Source organism: Onychostoma macrolepis, chromosome 07 (genome assembly GCF_012432095.1).
Source record: "Onychostoma macrolepis isolate SWU-2019 chromosome 07, ASM1243209v1, whole genome shotgun sequence".
NCBI classification, from domain to species: domain Eukaryota; kingdom Metazoa; phylum Chordata; class Actinopteri; order Cypriniformes; family Cyprinidae; genus Onychostoma; species Onychostoma macrolepis.
In genome coordinates, this window is record NC_081161.1 from 17613311 (window position 1) to 17638092 (window position 24782).

Consider the following 24782-nt stretch of genomic DNA (forward strand, 5'->3'; position numbering starts at 1 on the left):
AGACAGAATTTTGTGTGAACTACCCTACTGAGTAACACAATCTGACCCTCACAAATGACTTTTGACTAATGAAATCAAGCTCAGTCATATTAAATATTATGTACAATAATAATTGTATAAATAATTTGACTTCAATGAAACCAGGTACATTAGCTGTCACCACATGAAACACATTTTACAGTGTACTTCAAAAAGGACTTGTTTAGAATAATATCTTCTGACACACTGTACTGGTGCAATGTTAAATGAAGAAAACATGTACAGTATAAAATACTTCATAATCAAGATAATTAACATTTAAACCCTTCCCTTAAAAACTAGATCGGTCCTTCTGTGTCTATCTGGGACATTAATCAAACAGTAATCAGTTCTGGTCATCTCATGAAATCAAAGAAAGAGAAAAGGAAGGAAACATCAGCATAAACAGACACATAATACTTCCACACATTTATCTGATTCACTGTGAGTATTTACGTGTTGAATATTTATTGTCTACTGTGACATCTTGGATAAGTTACTTGTGATAAGGCTAATGTACTATGTAATGCCAGAAAAAAAATTATTGTAAATTACATTACACACTATGTACATCCCTGCTTTCAGACAAAGTGTCTTTTAATAATCCTAATCGAGACAATATCAAGACCCCATCGCTGTTAAAGGCAAGGTTGGAGTTGCTCCAAGAGTGGATAGATTGAGTCAGGGTAGCTTAAAGTGGTCACACATGCTTTGCATACATGAAAGCCAGTGTTGCTTTTCTTTGGCTGCCCTTAACCCAAACATTATGTCAGCATCCTGCAACCTCTGACCTGTCTGGAAGCGGATGTTATTGGTCCAAACGAGACCTGTTTTTGTTGGGTGGCTGACCAAAGAAGAACAATCTTTAAAGATGGCTCATCATGGCTGATGTTTGTCTTTAAGGAGGACTCTGGAAGACAGCCGGAAACAGATGCTTCAGGAATGGCCTCATGCAGGCAGGTGTATTTGTCTGAGAACTACAGCGGTAACACTTTCTATGAAGGTCCACTTATTCTTGACATCAGACAAAACGTGCCTTAAATAACTTTCAAGTTAGTTTTTAAAACAGCAACATCTCCAATTTCAATTTCATTTAATTTTCTATTTATTTATATCAAAACTACGACATTATATCATCACTTACTTCTATGCGTCAACAGAGAGAGCACAATTCAATATTTCATGCAGATCAATATACACACTACTGTTCAAAAGTCTGGGATCAGTAAGATTTTGTTAAAATTTCATACTTTTATTAAGCAAGGATGCATTAAATTGTTCAAAGGTGACAGCGAAGACTTTTACATTATGAAAAAATTATATTTCAAATAAATGCAGTTATTCTGAACTCTATTCATCAGGAAATCTTGAAAAAATGATTCCACAAAAATATTAAGCAGCACAACTGTTTTCAACACTGCTAAAACTAAGAAATGTTTCTTGAGGAGCAAATCATCATATTAGAGTGATTTCTGAATGATCATGTGACACTGAAGACTGGAATAATGGCTGCCAAAAATTCAGCTTTGCCTCACAGAGATAAATCAGATTTTTAAATGTATTCAAAAAAGAAAAGTCCTTTAAAATTGTAATCGTTTTTCACAACATTGCTGTTTTTACTGTATTTTTGATCAAATGAATGCAGCCTTGGTGAGCATAAGAGACTTCTTAAAAACATTAACAATCGTATTGAGCCTAAACTTTTGAACACAGTGTATGTATTAAACTATTAGCTGTAGCTTACAAAAACAAAACATTTCATGCATGTGACATACAATATGTGACCCTGGACCACAAAACCAGTCTTAAGTCGCTGGGGTATATTTGTAACAATAGCCAAAAATACACTGTATGGGTCAAAATTATACATTTTTCTTTTATGCTAAAAATCATTAGTACATTAAGTAAAGATCATATTCCATGAAGATATTTTGAATTTACTACTGTAAATATATCAAAACGTCGTTTTTGATTAGTAATATGCATTGCTAAGAATTCATTTGGACAACTTTAAAGGCGATTTTCTCTATATTTGGATTTTTTTGCACCCTCAGAATCCAGATTTTCAAATAGTTGTATCTCGGCCAAATATTGTCCTATCGTAACAAACCATACATCAATAGAAAGCTTATTTATTCAGCTTTCAGATTATGTATAAATCTCAATTTCTAAAAATTGACTTTTGATTGGTTTTGTGGTCCAGGGTCACATATATGTTCACATGAAGCAATGTGCCCCACTGGTTAGCTTTTTGTACTTTCACATACCTTGCAGCTAGGTTTGCATAGGGTTTCACCTAACAGGTATAGGAGTCTCTATGTATTAAATTTCAAATTCTTTGTGGTGGTTTGCAATAAAGGGAGAAAAAAGTACGGCCTTGATGTATGTGTTGCTAAGTAGTCAAATAAAGGTTGTGCTCTCTCCTTATCCCTCCAACTGTCTCTGTTTTTTTGTTATTAACAATGATTTAAACTTAAATTCAGCATTATTCTGCATATTTTGCCCCTAACTGATGGTGCAAATTAATGTATGGTTAACTGCTAAACTCTCCCGTTCTCTCTCTGTCTGTTTTTGCGCTCCTCTGAAGCAGACATTCCCAGTACGGCTGACTGCACTTTTCAGAGCTCACTCGCTTTGCATCGCATCACATTGGCTCCTGTTGTTTTTGGAGGCTGCAGCTCTATTGGTGGTGGTGAAGTCAGGCTCAAAGATGGTTTACCCACTCTGGCCATGTCTTTTGTGTTGATGGATTACTGGAATCAAAGGTAATGGCAATGGGCAAATAGGTAGCTAAACAACCACACCGATTTTTTTCTGCTCTGGACACTGACTGCAGCTCAATTGAGACTTGACACTGTGCCCACTTTGAGTCAGGGCTGGGTGCATTGAGTTGCAAGGGTTCAGACATTGACAGAGCAAGGCCTACTGGGTCACGAGGTCCCTGTCATGGGTACACTGATGTTAAACTACTTGTGTTATCCGTTTGTACTAATGCAATGGGTTTATGTTGTATATTAACCATGCTTGACCGCAGCACCAAAAATACATGTCAAACCCTGTGCGACTCAAGGCCAAAAAAAAGAAAGCTTTGTGAGTCTGTTCTTTCAATAACTATGAAAATAAACACTACTACAGTATCTTCCTCCACACTTGATACTGAAATTATACTAGCAGACTAAAGCGAGTGGAAACATCCTGTTCTTTCTTTTATGGTTATTTATCGTCGCTCCTGCCTGTGGAAAACCCTGCATTACTTCAAATAAATCATGCTGTAAGCATGTGTCAATGTTTATATCAGAAAAGGATGTGGCAACTTCCCCCTTTGTTTGTCCTCCTGCTTGTTTAATTTGAGTTTGTGGTTCCAAACAGCAAAACAACTGCTGATTTATTAAGATTATGTCTTTTCACTGTCATGTAGGTGACTATGAGTGGCATGTGTATGCTCATGCTCATAAAATATATCTCTCATCTTGGAGGTGTGAATGGAACACAAGTAACCATAAATCTGACCTTGAGAGCAGTTCTGTCTTGTGTGCCAACATCTTGGCATGCTTCAGGGATGATGGAACGGATGTGGTATGATGCATTTTCTTTCTGACTATGTGTGTGCATGTCTTTGTGTGTTTGTGAAGCAGCTGTTTACTCTGAATTCTCAATAGATCAGAAAATCAGAAAAAAAAAAAAAACATGCTTTTGTATGCAGGAAAACAAGAGCTATATCTCATGTGAATGTATTCATTTCTTTAAAATTGACATCAAAGGGATGTTTAAGATTTGAGACATACAACATACACAAGAACTCACACTGATTTATCTTTTATCAGTCATCTCATACTCTGGTTTTAATCTGCGCCACATAAAAGTACATCATTATCCACAGTTTGTCTATGTATTCATAATTTGTGGGCGTTGGTGTGCTGTGGTTTGATCAGCATCACATGTGCCTGATGAGTCATTGATCAGTATTTGAGAAAGTCATTAAAATAAAATTATGTTGTGTGCATGTGTTAAAGTGATGACGCTTATTTCAGACCTTGGTGATGGTATCATGGTAATAATAGTTTAATGAATTTTTAAAAATGTTCCTTCTTCGCACAATCATTTCTGTTATCTCATTCCCAACCTCTCACTACATGCCTTTCTGTGATAACAATTCATGTGCGTAACAGCATCAAAATACACCATTCAAAAGTTTGGGGTCAGTAAAATTTTGAAATGTTTCTGAAAGAAGTCTTTTATGTATCAAAAGTACAGTAATATAGTGAAATATTATTGCATTTTAAAAAACATTTTTAAATAATTTACATTAACATTAAATAACAGTATATTTTAACATCAACTTTAAATAACTGTTTTAATATATTTAGAATGTAATTTATTCCTGTGATGGCAAAGCTGAGTTTTCTTCAGCCATTACTCCAGTCTTCAGCGTCACATGATCCTTCAGAAATCATTTAATATGATCAAATAGGGCTCAAGAAACATTTCTTATTATTATCAATGGTGAAAACAGTTGTGCTGCTTAATGTTTTTGAGGACACTGATATTTTTTTCTGTGATGAATAGAAAGCTCAAAAGAACAGCATTTATTTGAAATAGAAATATGTTGTAGCAATGTAAAAGTCATTACTGTCACTTTAGCACAATGTAATGCATCCTCGCTGAATAAAAGCATTAATTTCTTTAGTGAAATAAAACCTTTGTGACCCCAAACATTGAACCATAGTGCATTTTCATACAACCAAAAAATGTCATGGTCTTTTTAGAAAGGTTTCCATTAAGCATTTCTAGAAAGATACAGTTCTGTGATTGCATGCAAAGCCCAGTGTATGATTTTGAAGGACTTTGCCGTAAACAAATCAGTAAAATCAACTATCAGTCATGGCACACTGGGTGTGAGTGAGCAGGACTCAACAGTGGCCTGGATAAACTCCAAAGTCATACCAGTTCAGGAGACACGTCTTCTTGGCAAACACCCATCTCTCTCACTCCTGCACAATGCCTCACATCTCTGTGATTGGCAACCTTAAGTGAGCTGAGACTCTATATCTACAGGGTATGAATATTTCTATTCCTGCTCTTGATTAAAGCACTGTAAAGACTTGTACTTTACCAAACAAGTTCTCTGGCACTGTATAACAGTGCAACACTGTTAACACTGTATAACTTTTGCCAAAAGTCTCTCAGGCAGAAATAAATAGCTTAGTATTCGCAGTGTGTAAATAAAGTATTTTCCTTAATAGTTTTTAGAATAAAAAGTGTACATGACAATGCATTTAATTCTGATTTGTTTTTCAAGTCTAATCTTAAGACCCTACGGTCTATTCCTATTTTGCAAGCAATCAAATCAGATATGTTTGCTCAATCAGTGTAATATCTGGTTTATGCATTGGTTGCTACAGCAATGATGTAGGCGTTAACGCAGCGCCAAGTGACTTTCTTCTAAAACAACTGAGTGACAAGTTGTGAGTATGAAAATGGAAATTTAGCCTCAGCAGTTCCTCATGTGGCGCATGGGAAAACGTGCCTCGTGATGATCTGGAATTGCTTTGTAAATAATAAAAAGGTCATGTGTTTTTTGTGGTTTTCAGGCTAAATATATGAAACAGACTTGTGTTAATTGTGCCTAAAAATCTGATTCCAGCTATCAGCGAACAAAGCCTATGTTTTGTGATTAATATAGCAATCACATGTGATGTGGGTGTGCCTCATCTCATATATGATCAGACTGTTGACAAGCTATGATCAGGTAACAACCAACCAACAGTACAGTGACCTTGTGACCTCCAGCGGTATGTGTGAACAGGGAATTTGAGACAGTCTCATATCAGTTTGGTTTGAACAATGAACTCTTGACTGTGTGACCTGCTTTGTGTTTGTTCTTGAGCTCTGTTTCGATATCTAGTGTGTCAATGAGATTGCAGTAAGAATAAAATAGAATAATGTTTGAAATTCGTGATTCAAAAATAAAAAGAAAGATATCAATGTCTAGATATACGTTCCTCGGTTAATTTTCATTCATGCGTCTACCTGGCACATGAGAGATGTGTTTGTGTGTGTGTGTGAGTCAGAAGGCACGTGCAGCTCTGAAGGTAAATTTACAGTTAACAGTGATGTATGATATACTGGATGAGGTCAAGAGAGTGGTATGAACAGTCTCAACATTGGCAAACAGAGTTCCTCATCACTCACCCTGCTACCCTTTAAGGGCAAACACGGGCACGGTCCACTGCAGTCCCGGCCTGCACACGGCTCCTGCAGCTTTGATCCCTGCACACACAAAAGCACATAGAGAGACAAGATTACATCCTGCACTATCAAAGTCATACGTCAATACAGTACAAAGAAAACTGTACTCTGAAATGACTGATAAGTTATACAGAGATTACATCATCGATCAATGTACATTATCTTTTCAAAACTGCAATGAAATTTGATGAGCATCCATTAATTTGAAGTATCTGTGGACGTGTGTAACAGCAACAAGTTGTAGCGTAGTTTGTGAAAGTGACTGTAAGTGTAGGATTGATCTGTTTGTCTCCCGCAGGCTAGAGAAGATCACCTGGACAGCAGTATGTGGTATGTGATCTCACAGAGGAACAAAAGACAAAACCCTGCTCTGGATTTTAGCCTCTGGTACAGCATACCAAAAGATCTACTTCACAAAAAAAAAAAAAAAGGAAGACAGGGACTAGAGGTCATTCCGTTCATGCTGGCAAAGACGATTAGTTACCCTATACATCCCAAATGCTAAACCTAAACCTTTTTACTATAGAGCACTCACACACACACACACACACACAAGCACAAAGATACATATGAGCTCTATTGTCCCCTTGCCCCATGCTGAGATCACATTCCAAAGCATGCTTGTTTCACCCTTCCCAATCATCTATCTCTTTTCAATGCTGGTTTTTTTTTCTCTGAAAGCCCCCAACTTACTATATTTACACAGTATTTGAACAGACTCTAATATTTCATTGCCAAATGCATGCTACTGTTCAAAAGTTTGGGGATTGTTAAGTTTCTTATATTTTTTTAATAAGTCTCTCTTTAAGAAGTTCACCAGTGCTGTATTTATTTGATTAAAAATACAGTAAAAACTATAATTTAATATCATTTTAAATAACTGTTCTATTTGAATATATTTTAAAATATCATTTATCCTTGTGATGGTAATGCTGAATTTTCAGCAGCCATTACTCCATTTTATTATACAGTAAGTGCCTTTAATGTCATTTTTGATCAGTTTACCATTTTATCAGATCACCATTTTAAAAATACCCATGCATTTGTTGGATCATTAGCTAACCAGATACCATAACACACAAAACATTTAATACATAGTGTTATTAATATTACTATTAAGTGTACTGGCTACTGGTCTGTAGATATGGCTTGGGGTTGTAATGTGATCATTTTGCTCATTCTTCATTTAGCACAAGAAACATAATATGCACACAAACAAATTCAGATTCTATGTAACAACATGGTCTTTCTTAACCTGTAGGACAAGCTCTGTGAAATCCAACCCCCTTCATTCAGCAGACCTGCGAATAATGTGATCAATGAAAGCTGCACATATAAGGGTCTTTTAAGTGGTCATCCCCTGCTGGAGTTCAGAGGTCACTGGATAGCATTTCACTTTGATTAAAGGATGAAAAGGTGCAGACAAGCGGGGATGAGGGCCCCATGAGGTCTTGGACAGTGGGTACTTGCCCAAAGGGTCAGGGGTGTTCGGACAGCCATCTAGAAAAAAACCTCAAAGGTCTTAAACTGATAAGCAAGAACTTATTTACTAATCACAAAGGGCATGTGCCTCTCTCTGTGTGTGTGTGTGTGTGTGTGAGTGTAGGTGATGTAAGGCCCCCTGTGAAACCTGTCTCCACTCTGAACGTCACATGACTCCACAAAGCCTGCGACTTTTCCAACTTGTGACCGCATTTTTTCGGTGAGATTTTGGCTCAGGCAAATAATGGAGGGATATAAAAAGAGTGAAAGCAGGAGTAAGAGAATGAGTATGGATAAAAAAATGGGGGTACATGAGAGGAAACCAGTAATAAGTAGGTTAGAAAGCCGGGATTGCCCTGGACAGGCCTCGCCTCTCTGCTACTGATCTCCTGTTTACCACTAATTGCTCTGACAGATACAGGCCAGAAAATCTGCAAAGAGGGATTCAGATAGAAGTAGTGACTGAGAGAGAGAGGGGAAACAATCATATATCACGCAGGACAAATCCTGACCAAATACTGACCTTAGTCTGACTGCAGAAAAAGGCAAACACACACAAAACAATCCTGGAAACCAAAGAATTAAAGATTTTGTGAAAAATGTACAAAACGTAAGAATATGTGCCTGAAACAGAAATCCAAAATCCAAAAATTTAATTTCAAAAATTTTCTATTATTATATTTCTATGTGTATTTCTATTTTTTTCTGAAAGTGATACCTGCCATTTTCTAATAATAATTAAAAAATTAAAATAGAAGATGTAAAGATATTCTTAAAATTTGACTGGTTGAATTAGATAAACAAGCTTTTCTCAAATATACATTTGGTAGTACATTATTAAAGAAATATATATTTCTTTATTTAATTCACTTAAGATATTTCCTTTCTGCATCATTACTAATTACACTTTCGCAATACTGTAAAAGGTAACAATCACGGCAAAAAAAGAATTCTTGAATAAAATAATCAGAATCAGAAAAGAATGATAAATAATGAATGTCAACATAAATCCAACGGTAACTCGGGGAGAAGAACTGCTGAATAAATTTTGTTATTATTGTTTTTTTTGCACACAAAGAGTATTCTCGTAGATTCGTAAAATTACGGTTGAACCACTGATGTCACATGAACTATTTTACCGATGTCCTTGCTACGTTTCCGTGCGTTGATCGTGGTAATATCGTTGCTGTCTATGGAGGGTCAGAGAGCTCTCGGAATTCATCAAAATATCTTAATTTGTGTTACGAAGATGAATGAAGGTCTTATGGATTTGTAACGACAAGAGGGTGAGGAATTAATGACAGAATTTTCATTTTTGGGTGAACTATCCCTTTAAATGACAAAAAAGCAGCTGACCTGTAGACTTGTAGACTGTCCACACTGAGCGTGAAAAAGCGAAATGAATATCAGATGCGATGATGCGCTGGAATAAAACAATAGATTTCTATGGATGCATGTTCTTTATACAGAATAACATTTCTATTAATTCTCCACTGAATTATGTGATCTGTAGAGCACTGTCCGTTTTCTTCCACTTGTGCGAGTGTTATGAGTCAGAGCGCATTCACTCTTTTTTACACATGAAATACGAAAGCAAATAGACATATGATTATGACAATATATTATGTTTTGTATGCATCTCATGGTATTTTTATAGCAATAAAGGATGTTTATGACAAATATTAGCAGTGTAGGCTTATTAAACATACAAAGAGTGCATGTGTCTGCTTATTATAGAATCAAAATCAACTATAGATCACAATCGGAAATTACTATAAGCACTTGATGATACAGCAAATACATTAATAATTACATATATTTTCAAGTATAGCTTGATGCTAATTGTACTTCTAATTATATTGTAGGATGTAGCCTATTCTTGTAAGCATTATAGATAGTTTGTGTTAAATCCATTTACGAGATACATATCTGAGGAAAAATGCATTCTTGGTCAGCGCCTCCTAGTGTGCAAGCGTGAATTAGCAGAAGGCGAACAATCGTTTTGTGCTCGGTGAGAAATCACTGTTCGTCTGCGATTCGCCTGGCTTTTTTGCATTGCGCTCAGTGTGGAAAGGCCTTTATGGGTCTCGGGTGGCACATGGACACATATGGTGCAAAGTTAAGTGTAGGGTTGTTCCGATTCCGATACTAGTAACGGAAATTCCACCGATACCACAAAAAAATGCTGGCATCGGTATCGGCGAGTACTTGAACCCATGTACCGATCCGATATCATTTTCTTACACAAGACCTATAGTTATGCGCGCTAGCTTTGCTTAATGCTGCAAATTGGAAATCAATTCTTCTTCGCTGCTCAGAATGCAATCACAGGAAGTTGTGCTGTGTTGAAGAAATACAAACGTACTAGCACACTGCCAGTAAATCACTCGCATAAATGATGTCTAATATTAGCCACTGGCTAATAAATGCTCAGATTTTACTCGCCAGTGTGTGAGTTGGAGGCCATGTATAAGTTTAGCACAGATATATTTTCACTCGCCGAACATTCTGCCTGAGCGCTTCAGAGTTTCACTCTCCATCAAGCAATCTGTGCCATTTTTCAGATCATCTGAATGGATGCGCAGCGTACCTGTATTTGATGTACTATAAGTTCTAGTGTGAAGCGCACGACTCGCTGTCGCTTTGCTTTTTTCTCACACGCAAAGAGAGAGAGAGAGCGCGAGAGAGAGAGTCTTACATGTAGCGCGTCAATTCTGCAAGGTATGTTAACGATATTCTTTGTTATCCTTTGGAACTTTTAAGAACTGCCGGGTCCTCCGGTAGTAGGCGGAGCTAATGCGCAAACGACAATCTCATTGGCTAGCAATCAACTACTATTTCAGCAAATCAGTTCGAGCCAATGCAGACAACGTGATTAATATTCATGAATCCAGCAGCTTGTTAATCCTTAGTGCATTTTATATTGTTCTTAGTAGAGTTCAGTTAAAATGACTAATATGCATTCATACATGGTTACCAAGTTCTATCATTAAATGATACTTGATTATCATAATATATTTATAATGCTTGACTGACTGATGTTAAGTGTGTACTTTTAGATATTTAAAAAGCTGTGCAATTTTCCATTATTAATAAGATTATTAACATTAACATTTAACATTATATATTATATTTTTTTGTTTACTCGCCAGACTATATATATATATGGTGAAGCACACCATAAAATAATTGTATCAATTCATACAGGGCTAGTAGTATATACAGCTGTATAACCAGATACACACCCAGGTATCAGATCAGTACCTGGTATTGTCCGATACCCTGAGCCTAGGTATTGGAATCGGTATCGGGAAGGGAAAAAGGGTATCGGAACATCTCTAGTTAAGTGTCAAGTAATTACTCTATTCCATAACTACTACCTAACAGATTAGCGCGGACAGCAGGTGGCAATGCAGAAAGGGGAGAAGGATAATCCAACAGCCCAATCTCAATTTTAAATGGCTGATCCTGTCCCTGAGGAGATCCGCCACCTTTGTCATCCTCTTTTCAGGATGCTTAACCCACCTGGTGAGAAGTGAAAACATAAGCCATTTATGTGAATTTAGGCCCCTCTCCTGTAAGTTAAGCAAACCTCCACTACAAGGAGCAACAAGCCCCTCTCAATAGCACACCTTGACATTCCTTTGCAGCTTGTTCAGTGGAATGAATTGAGCTATTTGGAGCAGGACAAAGAGTGCAACTTAAGGCGAAATCTCAAAGCACACATATCCAGACACACACACACACACGACCCTGAAGGCAAAAGGACAGGATCCATTTCACATTTTGCCAAAGAAATCAATGGGGGTCATGCCCTCTCCTTCTTCTCCTTACTGTTTTCCTCCAAAGCAAAGCAGCTTGACACACCTGAAGTGTGTTTGTACATGTTATGTATTACACCTCCTTGACTTTAGCCAACTGTTACATGCAAAGCATCATCCATAAACTTTCAGTTATTTGAACCCACAGCAATAAATGTGTGGGTAGAATAAGATGAACTGTACACATAAGGGTCAAATTGAGCAATTCAAATAAAGCATATCATGACGTTGACTCTGACTTGTGAAATCAGGACTGCTATGTTTGTATCGGGATGTTTGGTCACCCTTGGGCAACAAAACAGCATGCACAAACAAAGACCCCAAAAGGCTCAAAATTCACTGGCATATGCATGCGTGTACACTTGAGAATCCCAGAGGCCACACACAGACTCTGAGAGAGGTTAACCTCCAGTTTCCTTTCAGGGTTCAGAGATGTTTGTCTGTTCACATTCCCTCTATCATCTGCTGTCATCAATCAATCCACCCATATCAGTGCTCGACAGAACAGAAAACAAGACTGAAAAAGAAAAAAAAAACACAGGAGAAGAAAGGGAAAGGATGTAAGAGAAGGGACGTTTATCTTGCTCTCCTGTGACTGATGAGCTCCTCTGACAAACGGCACAGCCCAGAGAACAGAGCAAATAAAAAATACTGGGACATGAATCTGAAGTACAAATGCTTCACCTGTCTGTCTTTACCTGCCTTTACAAAAATACACAGTATTTGCATTTTATTTATTTTACACTTCCAAGTTCTAATACATTATTTTCTTCTCCCTTTAATATTAAAGTCAAGATGTATGTTCAACACATTTATGAATTGAAGTTAATTAAGGGTGTGTGCAAAAGTGATTTTACAATGGTTAAAGGGTTTTTTAAAAACACGACAGAAGGATTAATCTAATCAAATTTATCTGTTTTGTAATTAAGAATATTAAATTCTCTTGAATATTTTGATATAATGTAGACCAGCATTCAAAGTTCGTGGTCAGTAAGATTTAAAAAAAAAAAAATACTTTAAGACTTTCACATACAAATAAAATCTACTTCAAACTAATTCTGTTCTTCTGAACTTCATATTCATCAAATAATCCTAAAATATGCATCATGGTTTCCACATAAATATTAAGCAGCACAAAATATGCATATTAGAATGATTTCTGAAGGATCATGTGACACTGAAGATTGGCGTGATGGCTGCTGGTTATTCAGAATAAATTACAAATTATCACAGGAATAAATTACATTTTAAAATATGTTAATACATAAAACAGTTGTTTTAAATTGTAATATAATTTCACAATATTACTGCTTTTAATCAAATATGAAAATTTATTTTCAATCAAATAAATACAGTTTTGTCGAATATAAGAACTTCTTTAAAAAACACTCAAATATCTTACCAGCCCCAAACTTTAGAACTGTAATGTATATGTAATGAAATGTATTACACAATTCAGCACTGGGAGATCAAATATCAGGGTTAGAATAATAATTTTAACAGTATAATTATACATAACTATCAAGAATGCACATGCCACAAAACAAAAGAAGTGAGCAAGATTTATATTTATATGATTGCAGATGAGGTGAGGTACCATTTCAAGGACGTAAACAATAACAAAGGCGTTGGAACTCTACTGCGCATGTCTGGCCCTGAAGCATTTCCGGTAGCGCCATTTTTAAATCTCAGATCTGTCAAAACAAGCGCGTACTATTTAAGTCTAGCGAAAACGTAATATTTAAGTTATTTAATGAATAATTAAATAAACGGTGATTGGAATATCCTAAATATGTCTGAGGCGCAAACCTACAAGGAGCATTAAAAGTAGTCTTCCGGACAGCTCAAAGCGGCTCTGACTGATGCTGCCTGTGCGTGTATGCGAGAGACGGCGGTAAATGTATCGCAGTCTGGATGCTTACAATTAACTCCATAGCGGAAAGTTTGGGATCATGTGTTCGTACAATGGATGACATCAGTCTTATGTTTGGTTAAACTGAAGCTAGACAAACAGTGTCACTTATGTACTTATCATGGTTTGTCGCCAAGATGTCCGGGGAGCTGATTAGTTGACATTTCACTTGCATTGCTGGGTCAGTCTGTATATCTATGCAAATATTCTTTTTCATATTTATTTGTATAGCGCTTTTCACAATACATATAGTTTCACTGCAGTTTTACAGAACATGCATGTATATTACAACGCTATATGAATGCTAATAAACTAATCACTACATGCCATTATTACTGATTTTATTCGTTTTAAAGTGTGTGCTTAGTTTGGTTAAGTTTGTTGCTGTGGAACAGTGCGAGAAAGAATTTGAATGCTCTATCAGCCATCATGTTGTCACAAATAAGATGAATGCAATTCAGTGCTGGCTACCGTGTTTTGCACACGCCTTTATTAGTTTTTTTAAAAGATAAAAGTATAGCCTACATGCAGATTAATAAATGCACACACACTAAATACAGTATATATGTGGGTATAAATGTGTTTATGCACATTTACTGTAAACACATACACATACAGTAGTACTGGTCAAAAGTGTGGGCACTATTACTATTTTTAATGTTTTTCCAAATAAGAATGAGCTTTATTGCCAGGTATGTTTACACATACGAGGAATTAGTTTTTTTTTTTGTGACAGAAGCTTCCACAGTGCAACAGAATGACAGCGACAGGACAAAAAACACAGATAATAAAAAGAAGAATTAAACAATAGAACAAGTAAATAAGGAATTACAATATACAAATTGACAATTGCATGTACAGGTATATAACAATAGACAGTTATATGTACAGGTATATTATGTGCAATTGAAATGTAGACTAAGTATGTGTGTTAGATAAATAAGTGTATAAGTGTATAAATAGTGTGTGTTCCACAATTATTGTCAGGTGTTCATGAGATGGATTGTCTGAGGGAAGAAACTGTTCCTGTGCTGGCCGTTCTGGTTCTCAGAGCTCTGTAGCGTCGACCAGACGAGAAAAACAAAACAAAACAGACTTTTTGAAAGAAGTCTCCAATGCTCATCAAGCCTGCATTTAATTGATCAAAAATACAGACAAAAAGAGTCATATTTTGAAATAAATATAAAGAATATTAAAACAAAACCATTATTTTAAAATGTAATAATATTTCACAATATTACTGTTTTTGTCTGTATTTTTGATCAAATAAAATGGAGGCTTGGTGAGCATAAGAGACATCTTAAAAATAAGAGACGTCATAAGAGACGTCTTAAAAAACATTAAAAAAACATTGTCTAATAGCAATAAATCTAATACTAATAGTAATGTATAGTGTGACTTTGACCAATACTGCATATAAACAAAAGACATCCTCTCACTTTCAACTGTTTCCACCAAATTTATTAATATGTGATCAATATCAAAAGAAGCAGTCAGTATCTGGCCTGGCCATGAGCAGCTTTAAGTACTACATTGCATTTCACCCTCAAGTTCTCAAACACATCTGGGTGTTCATATGGTCACATGTGGTTTGGCACTGTCCTGTCTCCCTGTAGCACTCAGTGACATTACAGATGATGGCTTTCCTAAAGATAAAAGTAGAAAAACAATTATTTAATTTAATGCACAATATTTAAAAATAATTATATTATTGTTTAATACATCAGTACATGTTGGAATTAACATTAGACAAACTTAATAAGTGATCACATTTTTTTTACCGTTACCTTTTGTAAACTACTGCAGTTAACTGTTACACTATACAACATTCAAGTTTACAGTATACATTTCTATAATGTGTTACGCACTGCATTTATCTGCTGACAAGATAGCTGAAGCCCTCATAATGCTTGCAATAAAACGGAAATAAAGCTTGGCCTTTTTCACTAAAAAAAGAATCAAAACGCTAGGCGCATATGTAAACAATGATGGAAACACAATGCTGCATCATACTTGAAGAGTTAACGTAAAGAAATACAAATAATCAAATGGGGAAACAATATTTCCTTACCTGGATGGAAATGTTCGCTGTATATCCTAGAGCTGCTAGTTGCTATTCTGCTTCTCGCTTCACTGCTGCAATCCAGGTGCGTTTCTCGGAAATCTAACCCTTTAATTTCCGATTATTTATAAATGAATGTTAGTTCCAGCCCAGAGGCCACTGAGCAACAAGGATCTCAATTTAAATTTTGACAATTTAAACAGCAGGATCAAATAAATTATCGCAATCCTACTGTGTATCAAGCGGCTGCCGCCATTGTTTTGAATGCGCTCGAACATTAACCGGAAACGTCCGAGGACCAAAGACGTCACTTCCTTAAACAGCCGAATAGCCGTTGAAATGGTCTATAAAAGAGTGTTTAAACTAGAATGTTTGTCATCATGTTCCATTTAGAACATACTATTCATGTACAAACATCTACTTAACATTTTGAAACAGCGAGATTCACATCAATAAAACCTAAATTTTAAACATCACAAATCCAGCTGCAGAATGTCGTCCCAACATCCGTCAGGAAATGCTTTGATTTTTGTGTTTTAATCAGATGAACATGAAGACATGCACACGTTTTTGAGTTCCTTTATTTTATCCTTCACCTTTTATCCTTATTTACGCAGATTTCTAAACAGACCCCCTACAAAACAGGCTGGGCTCACACGCGTATCTTCAGGGTCTGCTGGTCATATGTGTCCATTCTCACAGCTGTGTTTAAACTCTCAGTACTTCACAGTTTACCTCAGGCCAAACAACCCCCCGTTCCTTTACTATCAACTGCATATACATTCGGTTTTGATGGGCTCTTAAAACCCCAGGCCCCCCACTGACAGACCCTGACCTACACATGTCTGATGTCATCCAAGTAAAACAAAAATCCCAACGCACACAACATGCTTCAAACGCTTGAACTTGATGACATCACAGAAAATACTGAAGCCTACTCATAATTGTATGTTTCTCAGTGACTTGATGACACCTGGGAAATATATAACAACAACATGCAAGGGAGAAATTCACCAGGTCACATTATTATTTATTTATTTACTATTCATTTTTTAATATATAAACAATACATACATTTTTAATTACGTTATATTTTTTGCCTTATGGTAATGAGAATAAAATTTCCTATTATCTGCAGTTTGCACTTATGGTTTATAGTGGACCACTAATCACCTGGTCAACTGCAACAATTGTGCAATAATCCTTGATGGTCTTTAAAAAAACTTTAGCAAAATTTAATGTTTAACCCTCTGGTGTTGTTTGGACATTTTAGGCTGAAAAAAAAAAATTCTACTTCTTCGGAATGGTACGAAACTTGGTGACTTATGGTAGTCACTATGTGAGCCCCCCAAAAAATCTTAGATTCGAAAAAGCTAAATCTGAATAAATCTGCCTCAATTCAATAGATTTTAAATACTTTTGCTCTGTTTTTAGCTTAAATACTGCATTAATTGAAAAATTATAATGATTAAAATTTATTAAATTAAAATGATTTATTTTGTAATTTATTTTACATTTTATACAGAAAATATCCATAATTTAAATATAAATATTAATTAATAACATGGAATACACCAAAACTGCTAAATATTAAAGAAAAACATTACTGAACTGAAATATAGTGTATTCATTTCACAAAAATAATAGTATTACATGATTCTGGCCTCCGGTCTGTTTTGACTGTGAACAACACAAGTGTGATTCCCAAATGAACAATATCAGACAGTTAAATGCTTACAGTGGGTACGGAAAGTATTCAGACCCCCTTAAATTTTTCACTCACTTGTTATATTGCAGCCATTTGCTAAAATCATTTAAGTTCTTTTTTTTTCCTCATTAATGTACACACAGCACCCCATATTGACAGAAAAACAGAATTGTTGACATTTTTGCAAATTTATTAAAAAAGAAAAACTTAAATATCACATGGTCCTAAGTATTCAGACCCTTTGCTGTGACACTCATATATTTAACTCAGGTGCTGTCCATTTCTTCTGATCATCCTTGAGATGGTTCTACACCTTCATTTGAGTCCAGCTGTGTTTGATTATACTGATTGGACTTGATTAGGAAAGCCACACACCTGTCTATATAAGACCTTACAGCTCACAGTGCATGTCAGAGCAAATGAGAATCATGAGGTCAAAGGAACTGCCTGAAGAGCTCAGAGACAGAATTGTGGCAAGGCACAGATCTGGCCAAGGTTACAAAAAAATTTCTGCTGCACTTAAGGTTCCTAAGAGCACAGTGGCCTCCATAATCCTTAAATGGAAGACGTTTGGGACGACCAGAACCCTTCCTAGAGCTGGCCGTCCGGCCAAACTGAGCTATCGGGGGAGAAGAGCCCAAAGATCACTGTGGCTGAGCTCCAGAGATGCAGTCGGGAGATGGGAGAAAGTTGTAGAAAGTCAACCATCACTGCAGCCCTCCACCAGTCGGGGCTTTATGGCAGAGTGGCCCAACGGAAGCCTCTCCTCAGTGCAAGACACATGAAAGCCCGCATGGAGTTTGCTAAAAAACACCTGAATAAGATTCTCTGGTCTGATGAGACCAAGATAGAACTTTTTGGCCTTAATTCTAAGCAGTATGTGTGGAGAAAACCAGGCACTGCTCATCACCTGTCCAATACAGTCCCAACAGTGAAGCATGGTGGTGGCAGCATCATGCTGTGGGGGTGTTTTTCAGCTGCAGGGACATGACGACTGGTTGCAATCGAGGGAAAGATGAATGCGGCTAAGTACAGGGATATCCTGGATGAAAACCTTCTCCAGAGTGCTCAGGACCTCAGACTGGGCCGAAGGTTTACCTTCCAACAAGACAATGACCCTAAGCACACAGCTAAAATAACGAAGGAGTGGCTTCACAACAACTCCGTGACTGTTCTTGAATGGCCCAGCCAGAGCCCTGACTTAAACCCAATTGAGCATCTCTGGAGAGACCTAAAAATGGCTGTCCACCAACGTTTACCATCCAACCTGACAGAACTGGAGAGGATCTGCAAGGAGGAATGGCAGAGGATCCCCAAATCCAGGTGTGAAAAACTTGTTGCATCTTTCCCAAAAAGACTCATGGCTGTATTAGATCAAAAGGGTGCTTCTACTAAATACTGAGCAAAGGGTCTGAATACTTAGGACCATGTGATATTTCAGTTTTTCTTTTTTAATAAATCTGCAAAAATGTCAACAATTCTGTGTTTTTCTGTCAATATGGGGTGCTGTGTGTACATTAATGAGGAAAAAAAAAATGAACTTAAATGATTTTAGCAAATGGCTGCAATATAACAAAGAGTGAAAAGTTTAAGGGGGTCTGAATACTTTCCGTACCCACTGTATATATATATTATTAAAAGCTTATTGCGAGATTTACCCATTTAAGCAAACTGATGCATTTGAATATTCATTTCAAACTGTATTCACCCATTGGGCTATAATGCAACTTTCTGTAAAAGATAACTTAAAGGGATAGTTCACCCAAAAAATACTAGGTGTGACTTTTTCTTTTAGATGAATTAAGACAAATTAATTAATCAGAGTTTTATTTTAAAATGTCCTGGCTTTTCCAAGCTTTGTAATGGTAGTGAATGGGGTTTGAGATTTTGAAGCCCAAAAATGTGCATCCATCTATCATAAAAGAGGGCCTTCTGAAGCAAAGCAATGTGTTTGTGTAAGAAAAATACCCGTATTTACATCTTTATAAACCGTAATCTCTAGCTTGCTCTAACTGTCGTACTATAAGAGAAGAAACAAAACTTGTTTCTCGTGAGAGTAGCATATTCTCACTGGCACCTACGTCATCCGCTGGAACTCCACTCTCTCGTGAGTGTGTGTACGACAGTTAAGCCTGGAATACACTACGCGATTTTTTTGCCCTGATTTTCCCCCGATTTTACAGTCTGAACAAGTTGACGCTAGTTGAGGAAAGTCGGAGCCAGTCTGCAGATTACAGCTGACAGATTCCACAGAAAATCGTGTGGTGTATGATGGTCACAGACTTCGATTTTTTTTTTTTAGCTTCAGACTTTGACTCCATCCAGTCGGAGGATATCAAACATGTTTGATATTTTCAGCCGATTTTAGAACACATGTTTTCATTTGTCATGCGTCTCCTAGCAACAAGGTGCACGTTTCTGCGTGAGTTCCTTGTCATCGGAACAACTTTAAAGTCTGGTAGTGTATGATCTTCAGTCGCGTAGTGTATGATGCCCAGTTTTCCTTTGTCACTATTTACAAAGTCGGTAAGTGTATGATGCCTGGTGTTTTAAAAATCTGTTCAGATTTTAAAAGTCGTGTAGTGTATTCCAGGCTTTAGTGGAAGCTAGAGATTACAGTTTATAAAGTTGTAAATACAGATATTTTTCTTACACAAACGCATTGGTTCACTTCAGAAGGCCTTTATTCACCTCCAGGAGCTGTGTGGAGCACTTTTTATGATCGATGGATGCACTTTTTTTGGCTTCAAAACCCCATTCACTGTCATTATAAAGCTTGGAAAAGCTAGGAGATTTTTTTAATATAACCCCAATAGTATTTGTCTGAAAGAAAAAGGTGGGTGAGTAAATCATAAAATACAATTTTGGGTGAACTATCCTTTTAAGATAACTTAGTGTTGCAGCAGTAGCACTTAAAACAACATGTCTCCATTTAAGAAGATAAGTTATTTTTTCACACCATACGCATGTGTGCCAGTCAATCAAAATTATCATTAAGTGAGGTTGTTGTAGATATTACCCAGACACAGAGGCAGGCACATGACAAAATATGGCTTCCATTATTAGAGAGATTTACTATGTCATCAACCGAGTCATTTTGGAGTTTTGAAACTGACAAAGCTGCCCACAGGCACATTACATCATACGCGGAAGTCTGGGCACGCTCACTGAAGGCATGCAGGGTTGGAGAGAAGCTCTACACCCTACTCTGGCAAGCCCCAGCACCTGCCTACCTCAGGACACTGCTTTAACAGGTCCCTCAGAGGGTGTGAGGGTCTCACAGAGCTTCTACAAGTGTTGAGCACAGCGCAGATCTATGACTCCTATGATCCAACAGTAATATATCAACAGTGGGTGAAGGTAGCTGAGCATGTACAGAGGAAATTCTTTCCTGCTGATCCCAGAATAGATCCTTCTCACACCTTTACACTACTGCCAGAGTGATGACTACATCCAGATCAGGTTGAGGTTTTTCCTCAGCCAATGTTGACACTGTAAGTTTAGCATGCTTGAAGTTTAGACTCATCATTCCTCACCACTCTGAGCATTTACCTATTGCTGCCTTTTACAAGATTTCACATTTAGACTCTTTTACAGCCAGACCAAGACAGCCAGAACTCCCTTTGCAACTAGAACTATGGGCTACACAGTCAGACAATTATATATATATATATATATATATATATATATATATATATATATATATACACAGAAAAGGTTATTTTTATCACTGCAACTATTTGTTTTTATCTGGACTGTTTTTAGTGAGAGTCAATCCAGAACACATATCACAGAGCCGATGCCAGTGCTGCCAGTGTGAACATTACCCACTTATGTGCAATCACTCTGATGAAAGGTGAGGCATAGGCCTCGTATCTCCGGGCTATAATTTCCAAGGTTAAGGACTGGGATGCTAATAATGCTCTTTGAAGTGGAAGCAGCAAGCAACAAAAAGAGGAGGAGCTCTTCCTTTCTCCATTAAGCAGAGAATTCCACACAGGGGGTCATGAATGGTTACCAAAATTACAAAATAAATTAATGTTGGGTAACAAAATCATATCACTTGCATGTTAAAGGGGTCATATGATGCGATTTCATGTTTTCCTTTGTCTTTAGAGTGTTACAAGCTGTTTATGCATATATAAGATCCGTAAAGTTTTTTAGTTTTTCTGTTTTTGTTAGTTTTTCCTGTTTTTTGTTTCTCAAACACGATCAGTTTTACCAGGGATAAACTGCTGAACATTCGGCAGAACACACCACAAAATCTTTTACCGGATTTCGATTATTCCGACATTTTGCTGAACGTTGTAGTTGGTGGAGCGGCTTCAAATGCTTCAAGATGCACAGACGGGGGAAGCGAGCCAGCGCGCTCGTTAAGCTCAGACAGCACGGATTCAGCGCTGTTGCCTAGCATCCATCTGGCGAATCTCCGCTCTCTACCCAACATAACGGACGAACTCCTTCTTTTCTCCCGGATAAACAAGGATTTTTCAAACTTGGCTGCTCTGTGCTTCACGGAAACCTGGCTGAACAACGTCATTCCGGACAGCGAGTTAAGTTTGCCGGGCTTTCAGCTGTTCAGAGCGGGCCGCAACGCAGAATCAACAGGGAAATCGCACTGCGGCGGGTCATGCTTTTACATCAACAAAAGGTGGTGTACAGATGTAACTGTGTTAAAGAAGATGTGCTGTCCCGATCTTGAAACACTCGTCATTAACTGCAAACCATTCTATTCGCCGCGGGAGTTTTGCTCATTCATTCTGGTGAGTGTTTACATTCCTCCGCAAGAGCACGTGAGCTCTGCTTTACAGAAACTCGCTGATATGATCACAGAGAGTGAGCAACAACACCCGGACTTTGTTTTAATCATTCTCAGGGACTTTAATAAAGCAAATCTCTCACGTGAACTGCAAAAATACAGACAGCATGTTACATGTTCCACCAGAGACAGTAATATACTGGATCACTGTTACACAGCAATAAAGGATGCATATCACTCTGTTCCACGGGCAGCTTTGGGGCTCTCTGATCACTGTTTAGTTCATCTCATACCGACCTACAGGCAGAAACTGAAATCAGCTAAACCTGTATTAAGGACTGTAAAAAGATGGACTAATGAAGTACAGCAGGATTTACAAGCCTGTTTCTCTCTCACTGATTGGACTGTTATTGAAGCTGCTGCCACCGATCTGGACGAGCTCACAGAGACTGTAACATCATATATCAGTTTCTGTGAGGATATGTGCATTCCTACCAGGACTCATTTAACCTACAACAACGACAAACCATGGTTCACTGCAAAACTCAGACAGCTCCGTCAGGCCAAAGAAGATGCTCGCAGGAATGGGGACAGAGTCTTGTACAAACAGGCCAAATACACACTGGAAAGGAGATCAGAGTGGCAAAGAGGAATTATTCCGAAAAGCTACGGATTCAGTTCTCTTCTAGTGACACGGCTTCAGTGTGGAAAGGTCTGAAAGACATCACCAATTACAAGACACCATCCCCCAGCACTGTGGAGAATCAACAACTGGCAGACGATCTGAACGAGTTCTATTGCAGGTTTGAAAAAACACCATTCACACCTCCTGCAACACCCGTCTCCCCCACACCTGCAATTCAGTTCAGTGAAGATGACGTGCGCCAGGTCTTCAGAAAGAGCAAGAAAAGAAAGTTACCAGGCCCAGACGGTGTGACACCAGCCTGTCTGAAAACTTATGCTGACCAGCCGGTGCCCATCTTCACACAGATCTTCAACAGATCACTGGAGCTGTGTGAAGTCCCCTCATGCTTCAAACGCTCCACCATCATCCCCGTCCCAAAGAAATCCAAAATTGAAATCATTTGAAAGACTGGTTTTGGTTTACCTGAAGGACATCACTGGACGCTTACTGGATCCCCTGCAGTTTGCCTACAGAGCAAACAGGTCTGTGGATGATGCAGTCAATATGGGACTGCATTATGTTCTGCAGCATCTGGACAGACCAGGGACTTATGTGAGGATCCCATGTGTAGACTTCAGCTCTGCTTTTAACACCATCATTCCATCACTCCTCCAGCCCAAACTAAATCAGCTCTCCATGCCCATCTCCGTCTGTCAGTGGATCACCAGGTTCCTGACAGACAGGCAGCAGCTAGTAAGGCTGGGAAAATTCTCATCCAGCACCCGCACCATCAGCACTGGTGCCCCTCAAGGCTGTGTTCTCTTCCCACTACTCTTCTCCATGTACACCAATGACTGCATCTCTAAAGACCCTTCTTTCAAGCTCCTAAAGTTTGCAGGCGACACCACACTCATCGGCCTCATCCAGGATGGTGACGAGTCTGCTTACAGACAGGAGGTTAAAGAGCTGGCTGTCTGGTGCAGGCTTAACAACCTGGAGCTGAACACGCTCAAAACAGTGGAGATGAATGTGGACTTCAGGAAAACCCCCTGCTCTCCCCCCACTCACCATCTGTGGCTGCAGTGGAGTCATTCAGATTCCTGGGCACCACAATCTCCCAGGGGCTGAAGTGGGACAATCACATTGAGTCCATTGTGAAAAAGGCCCAGCAGAGGTTGTACTTCCTTCGCCAGCTGAGGAAGTTCAACCTACCACAGGAGCTGTTGAAACAGTTCTACCCCACCATCATTGAATCCATCCTTTGCACTTCTATAACTGTCTGGTTCAGCTCAGCTACCAAATCTGACCTCAGAAGACTACAGAGGGTAGTCCGGACTGCTCAGGCAATACATCTCATTAATACTTGACAATAAATGCGGAACACACAATACTATAATACATTATTTATTTAACACACAAACTTCTTTACATTTCAAATTTGCACATATCATAACTGTACATACATAATTGTCTATATTATATACTGTGTTTTTTGCTATTTTGTACATTGTCTATTTTGTATATTTGTATATTATTCTTTTTATTATCTGTGTCTTGTTTTGTCGCTGTCATTCTGTTGCACTGTGGAGCTTCTGTCACTAAAACAAATTCCTTGTATGTGTAAACATACCTGGCAATAAAGATCATTCTGATTCTGATTCTAAAGATTAAAGTCTCAAACCCAAAGAGATATTCTTTATAAAATTTAAGACTCTGCCACGCTCTCCTAAAACGGCTCATTTAAACACGCCCCCACATGTCTATGTCACAGTGTGGGAAGATTTGCATAACACCTCCCAAATGTATACGCAATGAAAGAAGGCGCAACTTTTATTCTCGCTGTAGTATTGTTGTTGCCGCCATGTCCTGGAGACACTGTGTTTCATTGTGAAAGCGAAAGAACTTTGTTTGGCCTTCCAAATGAGTACACAACTAGAAATCAGTGGTTAATTATATTTACAACACTGTTCCAGAACAGTGCAACGCAAATATTCGAGTGTGTACAGCGCATTTTACGGAGGACTGATTCCTGAACCTGGGAGAAAGTAGCCTACAATGTGAGCATTATGAATGGCTGTGAACACTGTAAAGTAGGCAATTCCAACGTCGCAAGGACAGTCTGGTGCTTTTGACTCACAGCCTGTAA

The 24782-nt window shown here is 37.9% G+C and overlaps 1 protein-coding gene across 7 annotated transcripts in view; it reads right to left on the reverse strand.

Moving 5' to 3' along the window:
* Window positions 1-24782, reverse strand: part of col4a6 (collagen, type IV, alpha 6) — a 106017-nt gene that overhangs the window by 40765 nt on the left and 40470 nt on the right. For all 7 annotated transcript variants that reach the window (XR_009271931.1, XM_058780990.1, XM_058780987.1 and 4 more), the window contains one exon: window positions 6211-6288. Coding sequence is in view for 6 of the 7 variants with exons in the window: in XM_058780990.1 (XP_058636973.1) it covers window positions 6211-6288 (78 nt within the window). In the remaining variant the exon portion in view is untranslated. The remainder of the gene's footprint in view (window positions 1-6210; window positions 6289-24782) is intronic.